The sequence below is a fragment of the Kryptolebias marmoratus genome, linkage group LG21, assembly GCF_001649575.2.
Source record: "Kryptolebias marmoratus isolate JLee-2015 linkage group LG21, ASM164957v2, whole genome shotgun sequence".
NCBI lineage: Eukaryota > Metazoa > Chordata > Actinopteri > Cyprinodontiformes > Rivulidae > Kryptolebias > Kryptolebias marmoratus.
In genome coordinates, this window is record NC_051450.1 from 14,867,444 (window position 1) to 14,883,682 (window position 16,239).

The 16,239-nt window shown below is 42.3% G+C and overlaps 1 protein-coding gene across 2 annotated transcripts in view; it reads left to right on the forward strand.

Moving 5' to 3' along the window:
- Window positions 1-3: 3 nt before the first annotated feature.
- Window positions 4-16,239, forward strand: part of dipk2ab (divergent protein kinase domain 2Ab) — a 24,835-nt gene continuing 8,599 nt past the window's right edge. Inside the window, exons 1-3 of one of the 2 annotated variants that reach the window (XM_025003863.2) lie at window positions 4-118; window positions 302-389; window positions 7,675-8,563. In XM_025003863.2, coding sequence (XP_024859631.1) covers window positions 7,910-8,563 — 654 coding nt within the window. In that variant the 5' untranslated portion in view covers window positions 4-118; window positions 302-389; window positions 7,675-7,909. Of the gene's footprint in view, window positions 119-301; window positions 390-775; window positions 1,247-7,674; window positions 8,564-16,239 lie in introns of those variants that run through there. The other variant, XM_017406291.3, reaches the window with a different exon arrangement.

Consider the following 16,239-nt stretch of genomic DNA (forward strand, 5'->3'; position numbering starts at 1 on the left):
CGGCGTCCAGACGCGACTTCAAAGACAAGCCAAAGCAACATCCGCATCAGCAGCTCTCAACTCAACAGGCCGTGCTGCCTTCACGACGGCTCGGAAATTCCACCATTCTCTTTAAGAGGTACGGAGTAACAGCGTCGAACTCGGCTTGTTTATGAAAGAACGGCCATTGTAATAACAATAATGTCACAGACTGAACATATGTTGGGGGAAAACATCTGTTTTTGTCACAGCATTAATGTAACACATTATTGTCCGTGTATTATCATAAAAATACCCCCCAAATCGGTGGTGGTTCTCTCAGTTTCCAGCAGATGGCGAAGGATACAAACTAATGCACGCGGAGTGTACAAGCCTCCAGTTTCCAAACTAGAATCGAATCACTCACTAAGGTAATTATAGATTATACTTGCTACGTTCAAATCTGCTTATTTTTTTAAAAATTATATTTTTACAATTAACATTATTTAACACGCTCTGAATTTCAAGGATGACGTAAATATAGATTGATAGACATGTTCCCTAGGCTCAGGCTGTAGGCTTTTTTAAATCAGTCAGTCCAAAAGGCTTGCACAACACGGTCCAATTAGCCTTAATGGCCAGGCGCTGGACTGTTTGAATCGTCAGATAAAGCCGGAACAGTGTGGTTAGGTATAATTACACGGTTTAGTTCAAGACTGCGCTACTATTTCCATAAAATTTAAACTAACTTTGCTCTGGGGGCGGCGTTCGGGAGGCATTAGAATAATCGCTTAGCAACCGCTGTCGTAAAGCGGGAGCGGATGTCGCAAGGTGCGAAAGAGGCTGGTGTTGAACAGAACCCATTGTGGTGTGGGAGAGGAGTGAGTAGCAAACCTGAGAGAACAAATAGAAGAGGAGATAATTCTGTGACCACGAAGGGACTCCTACCAAGCGACCGGATATGGACCCTTAAAACACAACCCGGGCGCTGTTGCCCTGTGTGAGGAGGACCGCGTCTCCTGCTCAGGAACATCCGGGATATGAAGAGTTAAGACTCGACATCCCAACTGTTTATTTCAGCAGCTAGCAGGCTAGCTGGCTAGATGTCTAAGTCCGTGTGAGTCCGGCTGATAGAGCGGGTTTTCCGTCGAGCTTTTTGGAGAAGCGCTAAGGCGATGTTGGCGGTGATTTAAAGGACCATTCGCTCGCCAGGCAAGAAACAGCAACTTTGAAGAATGATTTGAACTGCGCTCTGGTTATTTCGCCACTACAGGGGGAAGTCTCACAGGTTTGTTTCACTCACAGTTGTCTCTTGTCTTTTGTAGTTATTGATTCGGGTCCTGGGCAAACACGAACCGGCTCGTTGGGAAATTTCCCGGCTCGTGTACGTGCCTGGTTATAGTTCATTAAGGCACAACTTCTTGATGTTTTAATTTTAATTTTTAAAGCGATTCATTCAAAAGGTAACTTGATACTTTGAGCGTCACTGTTGCGACTTCAGAGATGATTGACTGATAAAGATGTTTTCGGTCCGCATGCATTTTCGGAACAAACGCTCTTATCAGATGCCCACATCCGCTGCTTAAAAACAGGAGGCTTTTTGTTACTTTTGGCAAAAAGAAACCATAATTTGTGTCTTCTTAAGTTAGATGCAGTGACATTTAAATCAGCTGTTTTTCCTCTCATGAGGACAACATTGTGCCAAAATAATGTTCATTTGGAAATGACCCTGCAATGAAGAAGTGCCATCATTCTGATTAACTGCCTGTGTGTGTGTGTGTGTGTGTATATGTATATATATATATATATATATATATATATATATATATATATATATATATAATTTGCAGTTCCTTAATATTATTTGTATGCTGGCCACTTTTATTTATTCCAACATTATATTAGCTTGAGGCAACATTAACAATTTATAAGTGGTGTTATTTTTTTTTTAACTATTCAAAGCAGCTCATCTCAACAGGTTTTTCCATTTTACTTTGAGAGATCAGTTTGATTTGGTCAGACATGGAAAAACTATACATATTTATTTAAAAAAATAAATAAATAAATGGCTGAAACGACTGGACCATAAGAATCCTATGCACTTTTTGCAAAGTTTGCCCCACTCCCCTTGGATTTCGTCAAAGGAAAATGAATTTCCACAGTTACAAAAGCTCATAATGACTCTTAATGAATTGGTCTTCATGCTCTGATAAAGAGAATCGGACAGTTTTCATTAATGCTCCTGTTAAAAGCAGACTAATTGTGGAGACTTTCTGCAAGGTTAGTTGACAAAAGCCCTATGAAGAGATCCACATTTGCTTAAGACATTCTGCTGGTGGTTGATTTGAATGTTTGATTGCTCAGCAGGAGGAACGTCTTGTAATTATTATTATTATTATATATATATTTTTGTCTAAAAGCTCCCATGGGAAATGTACATTTCTCTCGTTTTGACCTCCATGCTCAGCACAAAGCAGCAGACTTGTCGCAGATGAGAAATGTCCTGAAGTGTCAGGTAATCAGCTGTATTCCTAGACATTTTTTTTCCTCGTTTTAAAAAAAAAACCCATCTTGCTTTGGCAGCTTGTTATAATCAGTTAAAGTGTGGCCTCACTTAGCTAACGTGTTTTGCAAACTGAGTCACGATTGATTTAAACGAAGGGCAACTTTTTAAAACTTTCTAAGGGTGGGGGAAAAAAGATAGCTGTTTAATTTAGCATTTACTTTTAAATATCTGCATATTTTTGGGCAAAGCAGAGGCTATTGATATTCCCATTAAAACCTTCACCGTTTACTTTGGGCCAAAGATGAATGGACTGATGTTCATTAAGGGGACGCAGCTAATTGGTGCCTATATTGTAAAGACTCAATTTTCCATTAGGCGTGAGAATGTTGCTGTCACTCGCGTCTATCCATAACTGTCCACATGTTTGCTGTACTGAGGCACTCGGGCTGTGGCTGAAAAATATTTTTGTGATCAAACATTATTGACTCTTGCAGTCAATAACCTTGGCAACAGTAGTTTCTCTCTCACCAGCAAGAAGCGCACGCTGCCTGGGCAGGCGGGGCAGGAATCATGGGGCCAGAGGAGGCTTTTTCCTGAGCTTTAGGCAGGGCTTTGTGGTAAAGCCGGACGATCTTGCGAGGAGACATTTGTGTGCTCGTGTGTGTCCGGTCAACTAAGGGAGCGCTGCCTTTCTGTATTCAAGCAACCCATTTGCAGTCATTTCAATCACAAAAGCAATAACTCAGATTTTCTCTCATCTCGTTGTGCATTAATTTGATGCTTATATCTTTTCTCTCTTCATTTTACTGATTCCTCAGCTACGTCTTAAGCCTTTTTCACTGCTTCCACTCTGAACCCTTTTTACATTTACAGTGGAATTAATCAAGCATGTTCTTGTGTGGCCTGACTTCATTATATTGTAATGAAGTTTACCCTCAGGTGCCGTCAAGAAAATGGCTTAGCCTGAAAGAAGCTTTTTTTCCCTGTTGTACACCATTATCTGAAACCAGTTTTACACAAAGAACTGTAGAAAAAGATTATTCAAGATAAAAAAAAATCCATTTTAACCCCCCCACTTCTTTCTTATCAGAGTTATTCTGTCAAAATGTAGGTTTAATAAAAGTTGAAATAGTAGATGTCGTCTTCCACTGTCTCGACCTTTGTCATTCTGTTTCAAGCCAACGCGCAGCCTGTTGCTTTATCTTGTGCCTTTTCTGTCCCCGTAATGAGCCATTTTGCAGCTCTTAACATCTGCCAAACTTGGAACATTTTTGCTTGCGAGACTCATCTGCCATGCATGAGGAGTCAGACGTCCTTTTTGATTCGCCCTCCTTTCTTTTCTTTTGCCTCTCTTCCGAACTGCTCACCGATGTACTTTGTAGACCGAGTACGCTGACAAACTTTTTTTTTTTTTCCGCTGCGGCCGTGAATGATGAAAGGTATCTTGGTGCTTATTCTAAACGGGGTGCTCCTCTTGATAGTGTTCTCTTCTGCCTCCCACAAAGACACCATGGGGGAGGAACAGAGTAGGGGGACTAATTGGAAACACAAGTTTTCTGTGGGCACAGTGAGGTTTGTCCATAAGAAAACACCGCTTTTAATTTCAGTGCCCTTGTATTCCTGTGGGCAACATCTGTGTTAGAATGCAAAGCATCTGGCTTTATTTTACAGCTTTAAGAGAACTTTGACCCTGTCAAGAACTTGAGTAGGTAACCTTGCCCCAGGAGCCCCTCACAGTATGCCTTTTAAAACCCCGCACATATGGTTAAATCAGTCCTATCCATGGGGCCAGTACACAGAAGCAGAAACCGACGGAGTTAAATAAATGGTTTCGCAGGTGTAAAATATTCACAGGAAGCAGACTTGTGGAATAATAACCGATGAGGGAAAATATCCCAGTCTTAAATTAGCCTGTTATTATTCAAAAACCTGAATGTCTTTGTCTCATTCACACTATACGTTTACATGCAGCAGCACCTTGCTTTAGAGAAGATCGCTAATCTAGTAGATGTTCAATAAGTATACCATCCTGCTTTATACTGGCTAAAGCACAAGCTCAAGGATGAACCATATATGTTACGTTTTTCTAAGAAACTATCAGTATTATAGCCGTGTTACCGCCTCACGCACCTTCATTAACAGAAGAGGTTAATGAAGTGTGATGTTTAAATTAACCCATCACTTAAATCACTTAGTACAGTAAAAAAAAAAAAACATTCATTGCTTTCATTAATCTGGTAGCAACTGTTGGTGTAAAGCGTCATTTAACCCTTTAGGACTTTGCCATCATTTTAGTGAGAGACATTTGACTTGGTCAGGCCGTGACATATCTCTTTAGAATGCCACAAGTAGAGCTAGCTGCTGCTGTCACTTTAACAAATGATCACAATAATGAGTTATTTCAACATATAATCGGGTGTTCAGAAGACACGGGTCACGTCAGTAAACAGTCTTCCATTGTATGTGTTTGCACCAAGTGAATGAATAAGGAAGGACTCTAATTAAAGATTTTTATCTGTAATACCTAGTTTTTAAGTGTTTCAAGTGGCGATGTTCAAGTGATCTTTTCAAGTGAAGTTAAAGATCACCTTTATCTCAGTGCGGCATCTACATTTCTCAAGAGTTTGCCCATTTTTAGGAGTTTAACTATGGCAATTTAATAAGCGTATACATGTGGAAAGATGATGGTTTCATCCACTGGTGCTAAGTTTTACACAACCGTAGCATTGTTTCTGTGCTAAGAGAGAAAACTGTGACTCAAAGAGAACTTTTATATTCTGATCTAACTTATTTAAATGTTGTCTAGTCTTGCACAAATTACAGTCACTTTGGCTTGGGTTATCTCTAACAAATGCGAGTACACAAAGTGCAAGAAACGTTAGAAAATTGACCAAAGTCTTAATGATTGAAGGAGGTGAAACTGTTACTGTTATGTGTCTCTTAAATAAAAAAGGATTTTAAAGGCGTAGTTCAACTACTGCTTCATAGACAGTTGGAGTTTTTCTAGTCTGTCTGGCACGGAAGACTTGGCTGCGCATTATTCACCGTTTGCTTCATTATGTTTTCAGTCCTGATTTTCAGGTCTTTGTCGAGGCTTATTCTAGTTTGTCTGGTTATTTCTTGCCTTTTCTTGCAAGCTGAGACGAACGGCTTCCTGGCCCTGCCGAGGTTACGTTAGGTGGTCTGTGAGTCCTTCGCTCATCCTAGTTAAATGTCATATCTGCTCCCAAGATTTGGCAGTTATGTCTGCTGTGACTGCCTGAGTCAGACACTAAATGGCACTTGAATCAAGCTCTTATAACAGCAGGATATTCAGTTTTCCTCTAAAGCAATCAGCTTTCTCTCACTCGGAGTAGCAGAAGGCGCACACATGCTTTTGACTCCTGTGGAAGTTGTTGTTGCTTTTAGGTGGGAGGGAGGGTTTGCCACAGACACCAGCCTGCGGTAAATATAAATATGTGCTTATGTATTTTCCAGAAACTATTCGGTTATTTTTGTCAAATTTCTTGTTTTTCTCCCCCTCATTCTGAATAGGCTCATTTGTCACCGTGGTGCCGTTTTGTCGAAGTCAGCTTGATGTGGACAAGGACCTTTTGGTCCAAATAACATTCTGCCTCAGAAACAAATGTATAACAGATTGATGTTTCCGTACATCTTTTTTGAGATATCTCAGTAATCCATTTAAATAGTATTTTTAATTTTAATAAATTATTATTATAGACTAAAATTACAATAGTGATTCATTTGAACTATTAAATTAGTTAACAAATAAGTTCTGTCTCATATGGTTTTTAAATGTTTCATCTACTTAGAAAATGTAAAGTCACTTCTACCTGGTATGGAGAAGGGATTTAAATGCCACATTACTTGGATTTTGTATTCATGCTCAGTTAGTTTAATTTAATTTATTTTGTGGCTAAAAATATGTAGCACAGCTGTCTGCAACTTCCGTCATTTGAGTTTAGTTTATTTTTGTCAGTCATGTTAGCCTGGTTTCATAGTGGTATTCTAAAGCGAGCACGTCGCTCTCATCTGACAATCTCCAGGCGCACGTTTCCCAGAACTACTGCTCCCTTAGCTGTGCTTAGCCCTTGTCCTTACAGTCCTCAGCCACTTCGATCTGAAAGCAAAAAATCAGAAGAACCCATTGACATGCACACTAATGGCACTGGTGTGCCTCCTTGTTAGCCATGCCCTCTCAAGTCAGATGCCTTAATAGGCGTGTCCTAATGAGCTCTAATTGAGAATGGCTAATTAGCTTGGCCTGAGCCATTGTCTGTCTCGAAGCGCCACATAAGACTCTTTGCTAAAAAGCCGAACGGGGGTGGGCGGGGCGTCTAGCATGGCTTCATCAGTGGCATACTACTATGAGAGGCTTTCGAAGAGCATTGTTCTTTCTTCCACACACTTGCTCTTACCGTTTCGCTTCTCCGCCGACATCGGTTTGCTTAGCAGGAGACTCGCAGATTCTTTTGCTCCCCTCAATCACAAATGTTATTTTAGTGACACCAGCCATTTTCAAAGAAGCGACTTCAAAGCGGGATTAAAAGAGAAGCGAGGCGGCTCTGATCAAAGGTTAAATTTTGCGCGGCGTGACTGCCTTCACAATGCAAAGCGAGATTCCTCCATGATTCCTGAGTTCAGTGCAAGCAGACGGAAAGTTATTTCGCTGTGCACCGGAGGACAAGTGATGGATACTCAAGTGTCTGCAGAGTTAAGTCCTCTTGAGGAATTAGCCTCGCTGTGGCACGTTTTATTTATCCTACAAGACGATGTTGTCTGTTTCTCCTTAATGTAATCACTGACATTTTATTTCCTTTCGTTTCTCCTCTTTTCCTTGTTTGTCTCATAGTGGAATATACAAGAAACAGGCTTACAAAACAGAGCGCTCTAACAGCCCAGGCAGTTTATTGCATTGGCTGTGGGCCAACTCATTTTGTCTCAGAAAGTAATGAAATCTCTAAAATGACCTAAGCAAATCAAATTTGTGAGACAATTTCATATGCCAGAGAAGCTGCTTTTTTTAAAATTTTATTTTATTCAATGTATCACATTTTAGAAATAGGATGAGGAAGAAAAATTAAATAACTGTTTTTCAAATTGTTATCTGTGACCAAAGGGACAATTTTAAATTTAACAGTTGTGGTTCCTTTTTATTCTACTCCAAGGTTTTTGAGTTATTCCTTTTTCTATCTTTGCTTAATTTTCAGGCCCGCTTGCTCGAGTGTTCGCCCTCGCACCTGGAAGAGAGAACATGACGCACTGGCCACTGCCAGGGACTGGCAGAGGGCAGATGTGCCAGCTGTGCCCCTGCCTGCTGCTGTAGAAGTTTCTCCTTTTGCACCATGACGAAGAGGATTCGAGGTTAACTCCCTGACATTTGACACAATACCTCACCTCCTCCCCACCCCTTATTACACCCCCCCATCCCTTCCCATTCCCATCATGCTGCGCTTCCTGCCTCTCAAACTTGGCCGCCTGTATCGCTGTCTGAAGCTCCTGTTGGTGGTGGGATTGTTTGTTGTGCTCTTGATGAACACCCACAACTTATTTGCCTCCTTCCAGAAGAATGAGCTCACTGACAGGCGATTCATTAACCTCAACAAGTGCCCCGCCTGCTTTGGCACCAGCTGGTGCCGTAAGTTCATGAACGGCCAGGTTTCCTTCGAGACGTGGGGTCGCCTGAGATTTCTAGACGTATTCAATATCAAGAATGTTTACTTCGCCCAGTACGGCGAGCCCAGGGAGGGCACCCGGCGTGTGGTGCTCAAACGGCTCGGCTCCAATCAGGAGCTGGCCGAGATAGACCAGAAAATCTGCAAGAGAGCCACAGGCAGGCCGCGCTGCGACCTCATCCAGGCCATGTACAAGACTGAGTTTGCCCGGATCAACGGGGACGTTCGCCTGCTGACTCCAGACGTGGTGGAGGGCTGGTCAGACCTGGTGCACTGCCCCTCGCAGCGGCTGCTGGACCGTGTGGTCCGACGGTATGCAGAGACCAAGGACTCAGGCAGCTTCTTGTTAAAGAACCTGAAGGACACAGAAAGAATGCAGCTGCTTATGACGTTGGCATTCAACCCAGAGCCTCTGGTACTGCAGGTATGTATTTATTTTGTTATATTTTTACAATAATCATGTATGTCTTTGTCCTTTAAAGCAGCCTTTATATGTTACACTTTTGAATTATTTGACTGTTGGAGCCTCAGAGGAAACATATTGAGATAAAGATGTCAGCTGATCTGAGGCAGCAGGTGATCGCCTAGTACTTCATAAAACATGGTCCCTGGATTTCACTTGGAGGATCATAGCATCAGAACAAAGTAAGCCTGGGTGTTGGCCCATAAAGCCCCCAGTAAATTACAGGGTGGAGATCATCATTTTCCTTCCTCTTCTATAGATCTTAGACAAGACATTACTCCCTGCCTAAACTCTAGGCTACATTAAGACAGGATCCCGCTATCTGGAGCATGAATATTCCCCTGCTTAGAATAGAGACGAGTTTAGAAGCTGTGGCCTCTGAAAAAAATGAGAGATTTTGGCTGGCGGCAATACTGCATATTTAACACTAAATGTAGGGCGGTTTTGAATTATTCAAGGAAGCATTTGTAAATGGTCCAAGTTGTTTTTAATTTTAATATACGTCTATGTCGTCTGGATTTCTGTCGGTTGTGAGTGACTGGAGTGAAGGAATCTCTTTTGAGCTGCTAAGTGGGATCAAAACCAATATTAATTTTTTAGAAGATTTTTTTTTTTTTTTTGTCTGTAATCGAGCTTTAAAAATCAAGAATCAACATAATGAAATTAAAACTGATTAATTAAATAATAAACTGCAAAATTACACTTTAGTTCTTTTATGCAGTTAGTCTAATGGTGTCCATTAGGAAAATCTTTAATTTAATGTAAAACCTATTAAATAGATGCTTGTTTAACTGGCATTTGACAGCATATTAAAAGTGAAATCATGGCCTGTCTCTGTTCTGTCAGCCTGCGTGTCAGAGCAGCCGTTCCCTACGCCACATAAGCGCGGCCCACATCCTTTTCCCTCACTGATTTACGGGCAGCCAATCAATTTCAATTTCAATCTGGCATTGACCGTGTCTCGTGAGAGGACAGAACAACAATGGTCTTTGCCCATGTAGACATTCAATAACGTGTGCTGACCCCCTCCCCTTACACACAGGACCACACACCTCCGGGCGTTTTGGAGGACAAAAGGCGACTTTTTAGTCTGGTCAATCTATAAAATCTGATTAGCCTTTTGTGCTCGCTTGCTGTCCCCCTTCCTTCCTTTCTCCATCTGTTTTTTTTTTTTTTTTTCTTTTTCTTCATCTGTGTCCCTGCTTCCCTGTTCCGCCTCTGTCCCCTCCACAGATAATGCCATCGGTGTTTTTAATGCCATTATGCATCAGTTCGGAGGCTTGGTGAATCACTCCCTCCTCATCCTCATCTTTCACACAGCTTCAGACATCTCACAGCAAACACATCATGCACACACATTGTCCACAGCTCTCTTCTGTCTCTCTCGCTATCTGTAGCTCTTGCATGTTTACAGGGACTCATGAATTGTTTATCTCTTGCAAAACTTGTGACCCGTGGGAGTAACACGTGTGGGTTGTGCGGTTGGATAGAATGCAAAGAGACTTGCCAGGCCTCGCAGAGAATCGCATATCCCGAGCACCTTGACTGTTCGTCAGCATCACTGAACTCAAAAGATGAGAAAATTTGCTGAGAGACTGAGAGACCCTATACACAAGGTTGAGCAGCAGTGGACCATAAAGAATTAATGGCGTCTGTAGAGATTGAATGGGAGACGTGCTGCTCTACAACACCTTAGTCTCTCTTTTTTTTTTTTTGCCAAAGGTTAGGCTGCTGCCTTGTGATTGATTTTATTTTTTATTTTTTAAACAAAAAATAGGGGAATAAAGTCCGAGTTTATGACCCACCATTTATTGCAACCTGATCCTTATTTTAACCATTTATCACTGCGACTTCCAATCATGTCAGGAACAAGGCTTTATTTTGTTTAATTGCTGTCTCTGGTAGGTTGGTTGTAGCACTTTGTCATTGTTTAATTGAAGATGCTTTAGTATTAAAGAAATATATGAATTCTATTTTTTTTCTTCCTCTTGCTTTATGCCGCTTAATAATGTGAATATGATTTCTGCTGTCAACTCGGCGAGCTGCACTCTATCTTACAAGGGCTTCTTTTTCCACTCTTTTGAAGCCACAGGCAGTAAATCGGCCCTGATTCACTATGAGAAACCAGACCTTCTTTGTCAGTGGGGAAACAATCTGCTGTGTTGTTCCAGGTCCGGCCAACAATGGGTTTTCTGTGTTCTGCAGTACACAAATGTGTGCGCATTCAGAGACACGCACCACCCCCGATTTGTGTCACGTGGAAGAGAATTGGGCTTTGGGGAACAAATATTTTTGGAAGATAAAATGATGACATCCAAGAAAATAAAATTGTGTGCAATAAGAGAATTTCATCCAACTTCTCTTTTCTTGCTTCCTCTCACCGTTCCGTTTAAATTGGCCTGGAAATCTTTCTCTGTTGCTGTGATTAATCTGCTTTGCCAAGGTCTTGTCTCTTTGGCAACCAGAGGAATTACATGATCCTGTTTTAATTTCACCCCTTATTCAAGAATAAACTTGGTTTGCATGAGAAGTGAGTAATTTATTCAACTCATTTCCATGGCTAGAAACTTATTTGCCATCCTTGGATTTTCTCCCCCAGCAAAATGACTCACTGATTCATCAGGTGACGGTTGCGTTTGATGAAGTACATCTGGCCCGACCTTAAATTAGTTCGATTTAGCCCAGTCCTTCCTTCCAAATCATTAAGCTTGGCGAGTTTGCCAGAAGCATGTGACTGCACTTGCACCCTTTTTGGTCCTCAGCCTTGTCGTGCTCAGTGAAGCCGAGAATAGGATGTGACAGGCCTGTGGGGTTAACTCAGTCAGTGGTACACTCATCTCCTCTAAACTCAAATCTGTGCAGTCCAGACACCCCTCTCCCTCGTTTCATTACCATCTCTCCTCTCCGTCTGCATATCTGGCTTGCTCGCCTCACCTGACATGGAAAAGTACATGCCAACCTCTTGCAGGTTGTTTTTTTTATTTTTTCTCAGAACAAAAATATCTGACACTAATACTAACTCCTAAAAAGAAGAAAGGTGAGGATTACATGAACGACCTTTATTACCATTTCCTCACAGTACTTTTGACAGCATCATTTTCATGCAGTTGCGAAAACCAAACACTCATAGCACACTTCGCAAATACACTTATATTTTTATTTGCCTCTGAGGTGTAAGGTAAATTAACGAATCATTTTGTAAAGCAAACAAGATGGATTCGTGTTTTTTCCTGGCTCAAAAATAGTGGTGAAAATAGTAGCTCAGCTATGACCTGTTGAACCTTGATTCGTTTTATTTATTATGAAAACATTTTATTTGCACACACTATGAGTCATAACCTTGAACTGAAAGGTAGAAAAAAACATACAGGGGTGAGAGATGGTGTAAATAAATGGATGAAAATTTTGTTTGTTTTTAACTGACTACCTCATTTGCAGAAAAAGCAACAACGTTTACAGTTTGGTGCATAAATTGCAAAGTAAAAAAACAGAAACGACAAGCTCTTTACAGACTACAGTCCAATACATCTGTGCTCCTTTTCCGACACCATGTCACATACAGTATGTGTATAAGTTGCATTAGAATTTGTTTTTAGTTTTCAAGCTTTAAAAATGCAGCAATCCTAAAGTCTGCTTTTCTGGGTCATGCTTTCTTGACAAAGAGGATCAAAAGCTCTTTAGTTTTTAGTTGTATTCATGCCCTTTCATTTACTCACACACATTGCATGCTATCCCAGTTTAAGTGAGAGCCTTCTGTCTCCAAAGCTGGATCAGTGGCTGAGGACGGCCAGCAAATAGTATTTAAGTTGCTACCCTGTGATTAGTGCCTTTTGTTTCAGGGTCGGGGGGGATTGTGGCACTCTAAGCACATAAATGAGGAGGTTGTGCATGCCGCTAAACCCTGTTTCAAGTGATCCCAAACCCCCTTTAATTATTCTTATAGGCCTTTGTGTACAGACTGAATCCTGTTAGGATAAAACGGGGAGCTATCTGGGCCCCCACTCCCTTCTTTTGGCTGCCCTTGCTGGAAGGAGGCCTTGGTGGTAAGAAGAGAAGAGGAAAGTAGTGAAGGGCTTGTGTGACTGTTTCTTGTACAAGCCACAGCCTTGTGGTGTTTTCTCCCGTTTGAATGAGCCAGACTGCTAGTGTTACCATAATCTTCTCTCTTTTTCCGCCTTTCTTCAAATGCGCACTTACACACACTCTTGACAGCTGTGTTTGGTTAGGTAAATGCCTGTGGCTGCCCCACTCTCCTAATCCCACCCACTAGCTCCTTTTTTAGATTTGCTCCTTCAGCTACCCCCCCTTACCTTAATACCGTTAAAGTGCACCACAACCTTCCACATGTCCAGCCTGTGAAGGCACAGTTCTGCAGCGAAAGAGGGTCATGCACAAGTCTCCGTGGGCCCCTTAAGATAGCTGGTATGGATCAGTAACAAGCAGCTTTTTACTTTACTTTGTTCTCTGGGGAGCCTCGGGCCTAATGTTGGACCAAGAATATGCTTTTTAGCACATCAGCTTGTCTCCAGTAATAAAACTGCCCACTGCATTAAAGCACGAGGCACCTGTTTCCTGCTGGGGAAATTATGGGAGGTCAGCAGAACACTGTAGCATCTTCATGTTTTTAGCATTTGCACCCTTACTTGAGCCAAGATGACTTCCTTTAATCAAATCTCTCCCAGGAAGTAAAGCGAACTGGTCAAACCCTGACACCTCTTATTAGGTTTGAGGTCTTTCTTGACATTTGAGACATTTAATTGGGTTTGTATGGGAGAGATTTTTTTTTTTGTGCATGCACTCCTCTCTGCTTAGCAGACGGGTTGTAGTGCAAGGTCAGTGACTGTAGTCTCCCTGCTCGCCATGTCACTCAGCTGGCCCCCCAGATAATTGGTGCTTCTCTGAAATGTACAACCCTTCATGTAGGCCTCCAAACCCACAGCCATCAGGTCTGAGGCCAAATTTCACTTGGGTTCCTTTTTTGTTGTGTGGGCGGCTATACCACCTAGACTGAGTCAACACTGCTGCCTGTGACTTTTATACATTCCTCATCTTCCTGTGGAGTGGATTTATGAGGTGGCTGTATGTGCCAGGGTTCAGCTTGAGGTCGGCAAAGGGTTTCAGCTATCAGCTAGCAACGCAGTGCGCTTGCAGCCATGCTATCATTTGCACTCATTTCTCGTTCCATTTTCATTCTGTACAATGTAGAGACCTACAAAACACAGACCTATCTAACCTGTTTCTATCAATGTCTCACAGAGCTTACTAAGTCTTGTGCATGTTCCATTGTGCTGTAAAAACAGACTGTTTATGGTCTGAGTTGAAATCGCTTCCCAACTTTAAACTTTTCACTGTTGGTAGTTCAATGTTGTTCAGTAATTTTCCATGACTCCTGCCTTTAGTCTTTGAAGAACTGTATACCTGGACAGAGAAGAAGGCAGTCATACTCTAAATCCAGACACACAGTCCGCACATACCTCTTCAACTTGGAGCTCTGATTAGGCAGCTCCTGACTTCCATGATTAGAACAGACAAAGTAAGGGCTATGTCTTCAAGGTTTTGGGGATAGAACAAAGAAGAGGGAGAAAAAAGGGCTAGCAGGAGGAGCGGCAGCAGCATGAGATGAGCCACACTGAGGGGGGAAAAAAAAAAGTAGCACCATGTGCGCCTTGGCTGAGGAGTTAACACCGGCTCCCCTGTGGGGCCTGAGCGCTCGCCTTGGACTAACAGACTGTATTTTAAACTTAAATGGCCAGCGAAATGCCAGACGGGGCTCACCACACTTCCGTCCAGACACACAAGGTCAATGGGAGAGCTGCACAGAAAAGCAATGTTTTAAGTCTGACTTGGCAGCGACGTCCCTCCAGCTCTGTCAAGCAGATATGTCTCCTTCTTAGCAGTAAGCCTCTGTAATAAACAGGTTGAATAATGTTCGTTTTGCAATTTCAAGTTTGAAAGTTTTTTTTAAAACTGTTGTTTCAACTGACTGAAAGGAGTTGTCTTCTATTCTTTCTTAACTTTACTATTTGATCCCTGGACTTTATAGACTAGTCTTGTCCCAGCTTGTATGCAAGTAATAGGGTTTTGTCGAGGACAAAAAAAATCTTGAGAATTTACACCACACCTTGCTCAGGGCTTTATTAGGCTGCTCACATGAAACGCGTCTGTAGCAAACTACTAATTTCCTTTTTGCTGAAAGTAGTTGTGAATGCAGAAGGAACGCTGCTGGCTCCTTATAAATATTGCATTACTGAAACACAGCTCTGTGTCCACCAGGTTTTTGTGTGTTTGCATGTGTGTGTTTTGATGGACCAGTGTTCTTTGCGAGCCAGCCAAGGCAATAATCTTGGGAGCCACTCGTGTTTACTCGGCCCCTGAATAGAGGTTGTTATCATCCCCGGTCACGTTGCATGTTCTCATTCACATGCGCTCGCGAGCCCGTTTCTCATAGACACATGCACTCTGGCGCGCTCACGCACACAAGCGGGGGGGACTCTTTCGAACCCTTTCACACACGCGCCCACGCCCTCCCCTGAGTGGTCCAGTAGAAGGGCATGCCTTTGTCAGCAGATGTCAGGACGCAGGTGTGTGTTCTTGTGCCTCTCGCTCCAGTCGTTTCATCCTCTTCTCCAGAGGCGGCCCATTTGTCTGTGGCCCTGTTTCATTTCAGCCCCACTCCCCCCCTCCCCAGCCCCTGAGAGGACGCCAATGTGTCTGTTGTGATACATGGAAAGAAGTGAGAAGCACACCCCACTTAATGCTACAATAGTGCACCAGTTTAAACCCTTAAATATTAGATAAAACTGACTTGGATCTAAGTCATTATTACATTGTCTTGAATGGCAGGATTGTGTTTTGGTCTCTTTTTTTGTCCTCTTTTTACTATCTTGTATTTAAAAAAAAAAAAAGTCATTAAAAATTATTTTTTTACAAGTTCAAGTCTTTGCTAAGCACAAGATGAAATGTTTCCTGTGACAGGAACAAGAAGTGATAAGACCTTTTAAAGCAGTAAAAGTTGCTGGGACGTGTCATTGGCAGTTTAGCACCCTCAGCAGTTTTCAATAGCTTCATATCATCAGGAGACTGGTAAAATTCACTACCTGTGCATTAACTCACACATACACACAGTGCACCTTCTCGGTCTACTCACAGATAGTGCAGCAGATGTAATATAGGACTGTGCTTTTCAGCATCACTCCACCACCACCACCACATCCAAATGCCTCATTGCAGATGTTAATGACTTCCGCAGAGCAACCATTTAAAGCGTGCTAAGGGAGAATGGTTGGAGTATTTATCAATCATTGCAATAGTAGACCTTGAATCCAAAACTCCAGGTGCATTTTTTCCATATGCATGCCTGCACTGTTCAGGAGGTCTCTCCTTTAGGCGTTATAGCAAACAAAACTTTTAAATTTGGGAAGCTCATTAAAGCGGCGTCAAGGTATGAGTTAAGACACGGACGCACTGCAACAAGCCTGTCAGCGCGGCGAATGAGCGACATCTGTGTTAAGAATCGCTGAAGAGGGCCAGACGAACTTGAAGGCCTTCTCATAACAGCCATTGACAGTGTCTGAAAGTAGCCTCAAGGCATTCATCCTACTACTCCTTCCCTACAAACCCCCCCCCCCCCCCCCCCC